This window comes from Eleutherodactylus coqui, chromosome 8, assembly GCF_035609145.1.
Source record: "Eleutherodactylus coqui strain aEleCoq1 chromosome 8, aEleCoq1.hap1, whole genome shotgun sequence".
NCBI lineage: Eukaryota > Metazoa > Chordata > Amphibia > Anura > Eleutherodactylidae > Eleutherodactylus > Eleutherodactylus coqui.
In genome coordinates, this window is record NC_089844.1 from 40598159 (window position 1) to 40607084 (window position 8926).

Genomic DNA, 8926 nt, shown 5'->3' on the forward strand with positions numbered 1-8926 from the left:
TGCCAATGCAATAGGGCCCGCACCCCCAATACAGGCATACTAAACTAATGGTGCAGTGCGTCGCAAAATTCAATTTCGGAAGTGCTAGATCTCTATTTATATATCTCATATCTCTCTAATCTATCTATTTTATCTATCTAATTGCTCTCTAATATCTCATCTATCTCACTAATCTATCTAATCTCTCTCTCTCTCTCTCTCTTATCTATCATATATATCTAATATCTCTCTAATCTATTTAATCTCTCTATAATTTTATCTATCTCATATCTCTCTAATCTATCTCTATTCAAATCTATATCTATCTAATTTCTCTCTATCTTATCTATCTTCTATCTAGCTCTCTAATCTCGCTCTCTCTCATATATATTATATATATCTTTATCTCATATCTCTCTCTATCTCTTATCTATATCTATCTGTCCTAACTATGGGGTATTTTTACTTAGAACATCAAAGAAAAGGTGGCACTGCTATGAAGTATCTTAATATTTTTGTCACATCATTGGGGTCATTAGTGCGCCAAAGCCGTGAATATCCACGCCCATTTTTTCCCAAGCCCTGTGCATGGGTTGAAACGTGCGGGAGATCGGCAAGTGTGGGAAAAGGCCAAAAGTCACAAAATATGGTGTGTGTCTTAATCAATATACGTCTCCATCTGTCTATAATCTGTCTGTCTCTCCATCCATCCTTCGGTTGGGGTCATATTCATATATCTAGCCATGGGGTGGATGGGGTACACAGGGCCCCTCAGTAAGTTCTGTAGCTTTTTAGGGTTCTACGTACTAAAACAGCTTGAGAACCGCCGTTCTAGACAACTGGTTTCTCCGGTCGGGTAGAACTCTCTATGAAGTTTCAGCTTTATTTCCCGTCATGATGAGAGGTCACCATCCTGATTCCGAGCATTCCCATGTAAGGAATGTCATGTAAATATTTAAAATGCATTTTACAAGCCTGCTCGCCAGACGCACGCCTTCCGGTAAATGAGGAATCAGGGCGTTCTGTGGGACTGTAACTGTTATTATGGGAACAAGTGTCAGAAGGATCTGCTCATTTTCTCACCTTCTACAGTTTAGCTAACACACGTGCAGTGTGAGAAGCTTTGTGCTCCCCGTGTACGAAGCACGGAGCGACTGCTCCGCGCAGCCTGGCTCATTCACAAGTTTTACGGATCATCCGGGAACCTGCAAAGACGGCAGGATATGAGTGAATGCTGGAAGTCGAGATGCTTTCCTGTGTCAAAAAATACCAGCACAGCTGCCTGGTAAAAAATTAGCCATAGAGATTGGGGGGTTTGGGGGTCTTCTGTAAACCCCAAATCCACCTGTGTACAGGATGTTGAAGGCTATATTTGATGCTATGATACACCAATTAGCCATAACATTAAAACCAATGATGGGTGAAGTGAAAGAATGATAGTAAGTATCTTATTGGTGGGACCCCCATCAATCATGAGGACAGGGGTGCCAAGTCCCTGCGAATGAATGGAGCACTGTTAATGCTGTTCATTTCTATGGTTCCGACAGAGAAGGTATGTTTGTGGAACATCCGTTTCCACATCTAATTGTACCTTTTCCTTTAAACCACACTTCCAAACCCTCTCCACCTCCTGCCACCTGCAACTCAAAAAACAGTTCTTCAGTCCATTCTTTTCTCAACCTCAAGTCTACAAAAATGCTGGTGCTGCCCTCATCATCTCCCTCCTAGACTACTGCAACATCCTTCTCTGTAGCCTCCTAATTTACATTCTTGGACCTTTCAATCGATCATCAACTCTGCTGCCTGGCTAATCCACCTCTCCCCTATTACTTCCTGCCAAACCCTTCACTACTCAATGTACAGAGAATTCAATTCATCATATCATCAATAACATACAATAACGTATGTAATCTGCTATGTACAACCTGTCCCCTCTATACATCTCTGTCCTAATCTTCAGATACCCCCCATGTAATCCTCTATATACAACCTGTCGCCTCCATACATCTGTCCTAATCTTCAGATACCCCCCCCCCATGTAATCATCTATATACAACCTGTCTCCTCCATACATCTCTGAGCTAATATTCCGATACCTCCGTACCTGTAATCTATAAGCAGCCTGTCCTCTCTATATGTAACAGGTGACATACAAGTGTATGGGAGAGCATACACGGCACTGTGAAAAGAGTTGTATGGTCAGTGCAGCGTGTGAACTTACTTCAGCAGTAGGTACTACAAGAAACAGGACAGTGGGGGAGTATAAAAAATAGAACACCCAGCTCCCAGGTCTGCCGGAGCCGGAAGCCCGCAGGGCGGTAGGAGGAAGGCAGCATGATAGGGTTAACGGGGAGGAGGGGGGTTAATTAGAGTAGAGGATGCCGGGAGGGGGCGGAGCTTAGGAAGAGGGGGTTAAATAGAGGGGTAGCGCAGGGAAAGGCCATTACAGCGTCCAGAAGAAGAGGAAGAAAGAAGCTGAAGTTAGAAGACCCCAGCGGACCGAAGACCCCAGCGGACCGAAGACCCCAGCGGACCGAAGACCCCAGCGGACCGAAGACCCCAGCGGACCGAAGACCCCAGCGGACCGAAGACCCCAGCGGACCGAAGACCCCAGCGGACCGAAGAGCCCAGCAGTCCCAAAGAGCCCAGCAGACCTGAGGTGCCCGGCGGAGCTGAAGAGCGCGGCAGACGGCAGCGAGGCAGGGAGACTGAAGACCGGAGACCCGAGGTGCCGAAAAAGAAGCAGCGGAGGCAGTCCCAAAGAAGAAGAAAAGAAAAAGAAGAGCCCGAAGACCAGCCACTTACCGGGAGAAGATGGAGGCGATCCTCGAGAAGATCCGGGCGGAGGCAGAAGAAAGGGGGCTGGACTGGCTTGTCCAGCTCTCCGGTGAAGCCCTGGGAGCAGCGGCGGTATCCACGGCAGCGGCGGCAGAAGCAGGAGCAGCGGGAGCTCGAGCGGAGGCGGCGGGAGGTGCAGAGGCGGCTGCAGAGGTCCGGAGTCGGAGGACAGGTGCGGGGCCGGCGGCGGCAGCACCAGCGGGGCTGGCAAAAGAGCGGCCGCGGAGGGCGCGTGCACCAGAGAGACTGAGCCCCGAGCACGCTCCCTCACGCAGGCAGAGGCTGCGGAGTGCCTCTCCGGCCCCCCCCCCGTAGTAGGCTCCCCCCGGCAACACCAACAGGCAGGGGGAGCAGGGCGGGGAGGACTCCCGCCAAAAGACGAGGTGCGGCGGGCAGCGCGAGGCCCCGTGCTGAGAGGGGGGCGGGGCCAAGCGCTGCACAGAAAGCAAAGAGCCTGGAAGGGGTCGGGGGCTGCTCACCCGGAGGTGCATCGGAGGGGGAGCAGCCCTGCAACAGTTCAAGTGACGGGCGGCCCGCGGTTTCTCGGGGCCCGGCGGCGGAGTCATCCGGAAGGCGTGCGACGGCGACAGAGGTGGCCTATGTTTCTTCGGCACCAAGAAGATCGGAGGCGGTTGCGGTCCCAGCAGAGCGGTCACAGCCCGGCGTTAGCAGAGTCCAGGAGGAACAGCGGCAAGACTGGTCGGCGGCTGGTGGGTCCACAGCCCCTACGCAGCCAGGTGAGTCATGCTCTATGTCTGGTGTGTCCAGCAATGTTAGCCGCGTGGCGCATGCGGGGTCTAGTAGTGGGGTATTTGCGGGGGGTAGCGCTGCATTAACTAACGCGCTAGGGGTAGGCGGCGAAGCAGGTGCATTGCTGGGGGTGGTATTAGAATTGCTGAGGAGGCAGGGGGTAGGTTACGCTCCGTCGCCTGTCACAGCATGGAACTCACCATGCAGTGCGTCGTCCAGCATTAGGGACGGACCGGGAGGACCGTTTGCTGGTGGGACTGGGGTAGGACAGGCGGTTGGGGTGTTACAATCTGCCCCGCTGGTAGGACAGATGTCCACGAGCGGGTTACAGACGGGGGCACAATCCACTGGGGAAATCTCTCAAGTGGGGGGTGCAGCAGGTACGCTGGAGTCAGGGGGATCGGCCGGGGTGGCAGTAGCGGTCCAGACAGAAAAGGACGGGGAGGGGGTGCGGCTAGACGATAAGGCAAAAGGCGAGGTCTACGTCTGCTTTGAGGGCCCGTTGGGGGCCCACCTAAAAAAAGAGGTGAGGGAAAAGATTTGGAGGGACGAATATGTCGAGATATTCTCCCTCCTACCCTTGGAAAAATTTAATTTAGACAAGGGAAAGCGGACTGAGTTTAAAAAAGAGGAGGAGGAGAAGCGTAGGTGGCGCCTTATACCCCAGACGTTCGCGAACTGGCTGCAGGCGTTTGCCATTCTAGCGAGCGTAATCGGAGAAAAAGCGCCGGACAATTGCTCCGGCCTTTTCTGTTACATGGACTCCATTGGTGAGGCCTATCGAGTGTATGGGGGACAGACCTGGCTGCGCTATGATGAGCAGTTCAGGCAGCGTAAGGCAGTGCGCCCATCGATCAGATGGGATCACAAAGATATAGGTCTATGGTTGAGAGTAATGGCCCCCGCGCGGTTCGGTCAGCCCTTTCAGGGCAGTGCCGGGTCCTTCGGCTCGGCCTCTAGTTCAGCCGGGGGGCAGGGTGGTTCAGCAGGGGGGAGTAGGACCGGGTACTGCTGGCAGTACAACGAGGGTCAGTGCAAGTTCGGAGCAACATGCAAGTTCCGTCATGCCTGCTCTCACTGCGGCGCGGGGTCTCACGGGGCTGGCAGATGTTTCAAGAAAGGAAAGGGAAAAGGTCCAGGGGGTTTTGCGAAAAGGGATGACCCCAGTGATTCTGGAAGAGATGGTACCGTACCTAAGTAGGTACCCGGATAGAGAGAAGGCGGAGTTATTGTTTAAGGGTTTTAGGGATGGTTTTCACATCCCGCCTCCGGTTCATGGGGTCCCCTTTTCGTTAAAAAATTTACGTTCGGCGTTAGAATATCCGGAAGTGGTGACGGAGAAGCTAATGAAAGAGGTTAGGTTAGGGCGCATGGCGGGGCCGTTTGAAGAGCCACCCGTGCAAGACTTTGTGGTGTCACCTTTGGGAGTGGTACCGAAGAAGGAGCCGAATAAATTTCGGCTTATTCACCACTTATCGTACCCAAGGGGGGCGTCTGTAAACGACGGAATAGACCCCGAGCTATGCTCGGTGGTGTATACATCGTTTGATGCGGCGCTTCATTGGGTTCGGAACTATGGAAGGGGGGCATTGATGGCAAAGGCTGACATAGAGTCAGCCTTTCGCTTGCTGCCAGTAACACAAGAAAGTGTGAGGTTGTTGGGGTGTTTTTGGGCAGGGAGTTATTTTGCGGATCGTTGTTTGCCCATGGGATGCTCAATCTCATGTGCATACTTCGAAGCGTTTAGTTCGTTTTTAGAGTGGGTGGTGAAGGACACGGCGGCAGTGCAGTCGGTCATTCATTACCTGGATGATTTTCTGTGCGTAGGGCCCGGGGGTTCGCCAGTTTGTGCGAACTTACTGGGAACCTTGCAATGGGTGGCCAAACGGTTCGGGGTGCCTCTGGCACCGGAAAAGACGGAGGGGCCCACAACTTGTTTAAGTTTTTTGGGCATCACCATTGACTCTGAGGCAATGGAGTGCCGATTACCAGAAGAAAAATTAAGAAACTTGCAGGAGGAATTAGGTGCGGCGCGGGTGGCGAAGAAAATCACGCTCAAAGGGCTGCAGTCACTGCTGGGCAAGCTGAATTTTGCCTGCAGGATCATGCCCATGGGCCGGGTTTTCAGTAGACGGTTGGCGGCGGCAACAGCAGGGATTCGGGCCCCTCATCACTTTATCCGTTTGGGAGTTAGTCACAAGGCGGACCTGGCAGTTTGGTCCGCCTTTTTAGAGAAGTACAATGGCAGGTCGGTAATTATGGGGGAGGTCAGTAGCAACGTGGACTGGGAGCTCTATACAGATGCAGCAGGGAGCGCAGGCTTTGGGGCCTATTTTCAAGGTAGATGGTGTGCGGGGGAATGGCCGGAGCAGTGGAAGCAAGAAGGCTTAGTTCGGAACTTAGTACTATTGGAATTATTTCCAATAGTAGTGGCTATCACACTGTGGGGTAACCACTTCCGTGATAGAAAAGTAAGATTCCACTGCGACAACATGGGGGTGGTGCAGGTGATTAACAACCTCTCTGCGTCATCCCCCCCGGTGGTTAACCTGCTGCGTCAGTTGGTGCTAGAGGCCTTGTCATTAAACATGTGGGTAGTAGCGGTACACGTTCCAGGTGTCGAGAACTCAATTGCGGATGCTCTCTCTCGCTTTCAGTGGGAGCGGTTCCGGACACTGGCGCCGGGTGCGGAGAAGGAGGGGAGGAAGTGCCCGTCTCGAATCTGGAACGTGGTAAGCGAGCAGTGGGGGGCCTGATAGAACGGTCACTGGCTCGGCGGACTAGGGCAGCATATTGCGCAGCGTGGAGCGAGTGGGAAGAATGGTTGAGGCAGCGTGGGGGGGAGCGTTCAGAGGAGGATAGAGTGGGCTTGCTGTTGAGTTGGTTGGGAGAGAGTGCAGATTTGGGTCGGTCAGTGGCAAAAGTGAACCAGTTTATAGCGGGGGTGGCTTTTGGGTTTAAAATACGGGGGGTGGAGGACGCGACAAAAAAATTTTTTGGTAAAACAGGCGCTGAAGGGTCTGAGGAGAGGGAAAGGGAGACAGGACACTAGGCGACCGGTATCATTTGATGTTTTGGAGAAATTAGGGGAGGCGGTTGATGTTGTTTGCGGAAAAGAGTTCGAGCGGCGGTTGTTTAGGGCGGCTTTTTCATTTGCATTTTTCGGGGCCCTACGGGTAAGCGAATTGGTGTCACCTAGCAAGACCGTGGGGGGCGGCCTGCAGGCGGAGGATGTGCGGTTGGTAGACGGGAGGTTGGACTTGCTTATCCGTCGGTCCAAGACGGATCAGCAAGGACGGGGGCAGGTGATCCGGTTGGGTGAGGTGCCGGGGGCCAGTATGTGCCCTCTGAGTGCCTGGGAGCAGTATAGCAAAGGGTTAAATTTTCGCACGGGCCCATTTTTGCGGCACGAGACCGGGGAATTTTTGTCGCGTTTTCAGTTTATAGCGGTGTTCAAGAAGGCCTTAGAGGTGGCGGGTTTTAATAATACACAGTTCGGGTCTCACTCATTTCGGGTGGGGGCGGCGACGGAAGCGTCAGTAAGAGGTATGGGGGAGGAGGCAGTGAAGAGGATAGGTCGGTGGGAGTCAGGGCGTTTTAAATCATACGTGCGACCCCACCTGCTTTAAATTCAAGGCGGGGTCGTCTGGAGGGTGGGGGGGGTCATAATGGCGGTTTGCTAATATAGTATTGTTGCTGTTTATTTTACAGATGGTCGTCCAGCATTAGTTTGGATCTTGGGAGACTCCTATGTTTTTTGGGGAGCAGAGAGAGCGGGGGTACGGCCGAATGGGAGGCAGCTACGGTTTCAGAAGAGTGAGGCGATAGTGAGATGGATGGGGATTAGAGGGATGACTTGGGGCAGCGTATTGGAGGAAGTTGAAAGGCGGGTTAGGTGGGATAGGGCGCCGGAGGTTTTGGTCATACACGTGGGAGGAAACGATTTGGGAAAAAGGAGGTTTAGGGACCTATCAAGGGACATAAGGTATGACTGTCTTAGACTGCAAGCGTCATACCCGGGGACGGTCGTAGTGTGGTCCGAAATCGTGCCTAGGAAAGTTTGGAGGGGGGCGCAGTCGGAGAAGGGCCTGAACAGAGCAAGAGTGAAGCTCAACAGGGAAGTGTCGCGGTTCCTGGGCAGCAAAGGGGGGGTAGCAGCGCGACATATAGACCTGGAGAAAGGGGTCGGCAATTACTGGAGGTCAGACGGCGTCCACTTAAATGACATCGGCATTGACCTATGGACGGAAGGATTGCAGGAGGGAATTGAGCGGGCGCTATTGGTGTGGGGGGCGGCGCAGGCTCAAGGTGGTCGAGCCTCACTTGCTGTGGCAGGGGAGGGGGAGGGGCCCTTGGAGCCCGTGTAGAAGGTTAGTGGGGGAAGGCAGGGGCTACATAGCCCCTTCCCCCCTTTTTTGTATTTGGTCAATCGTGGCCTGTCGCCTCCTGGGTTACAGGGCGGAGCCCTGATAGTCGGTGGGAGAGGCTAGCCAGGGGTGGCTAGCCGGCCTCGGGGTCGGGAAGAAACGGCGGCCGGAGGTTAATGGGGAGTTTGCTTGGGCTCCCGAGTCTGCCACCGGCGGCGGGAGGAAGAAGGTTTTGGAAATAGCGTCGCCTGAGCCAGCCAAGTTGCGGCTGGTGACCGGGACAGCTATTTCCTCTGTTGGTTTGAGGCGACAGGATATTTTTAGAAGTAGGAGGGGCTCCAAGGTCCTCTTCGCAGGTTTTCCATTAGGGAATGTTTATAATGGTTAGGAGGTTATAATGGTGTATGATATATTTGAAAGGAAATGCGTTTAAAAATTTTATGTTAATGTTGTTTGTTTTAATAAATTGGCTGCTGTGGCCAAATTTTATCCAACAGATGGTGTCGGTGGTCTGTTCGGGTAATGGTAGGTGGGGAGGGGGATTTAAAGGGGTAAGGTCATAGCAGCATACGACTCCGTTATACCCGGGTCAAGGTCTGCCGGAGCCGGAAGCCCGCAGGGCGGTAGGAGGAAGGCAGCATGATAGGGTTAACGGGGAGGAGGGGGGTTAATTAGAGTAGAGGATGCCGGGAGGGGGCGGAGCTTAGGAAGAGGGGGTTAAATAGAGGGGTAGCGCAGGGAAAGGCCATTACAGCGTCCAGAAGAAGAGGAAGAAAGAAGCTGAAGTTAGAAGAGTCCCGCCCGCCCGCCCTAGAAGAAACCCAGGGGGGGAGAGGGGTGGGATCACGGGAAAGGGCTTTCGTCATAGCAGCAGGGGAGGGGGAGGGGCCCTTGGAGCCCGTGTAGAAGGTTAGTGGGGGAAGGCAGGGGCTACATAGCCCCTTCCCCCCTTTTTTGTATTTGGTCAATCGTGGCCTGTCGCCTCCTGGGTT

The 8926-nt window shown here is 53.4% G+C and overlaps 1 protein-coding gene across 2 annotated transcripts; it reads left to right on the plus strand.

Moving 5' to 3' along the window:
• The first annotated feature begins 2318 nt into the window (after positions 1-2318).
• Positions 2319-7878, plus strand: LOC136576340 (uncharacterized). 2 transcript variants are annotated; one of them, XR_010786344.1, is made up of 3 exons: positions 2319-3554; positions 6225-6299; positions 7279-7878. XR_010786344.1 is itself a non-coding variant. In XM_066575551.1 (2 exons), the coding sequence occupies exons 1-2, from the start codon at positions 4632-4634 to the stop codon at positions 7294-7296; spliced, it is 1686 nt and encodes a 561-aa protein (XP_066431648.1). In that variant the 5' UTR covers positions 3990-4631; the 3' UTR covers positions 7297-7878. The 2 variants fall into 2 exon arrangements, 1 of the variants encoding a protein (XP_066431648.1); XM_066575551.1 differs by lacking the exon at positions 2319-3554 and having other exon boundaries at positions 3990-6299.
• The last annotated feature ends 1048 nt before the right edge of the window (positions 7879-8926 follow it).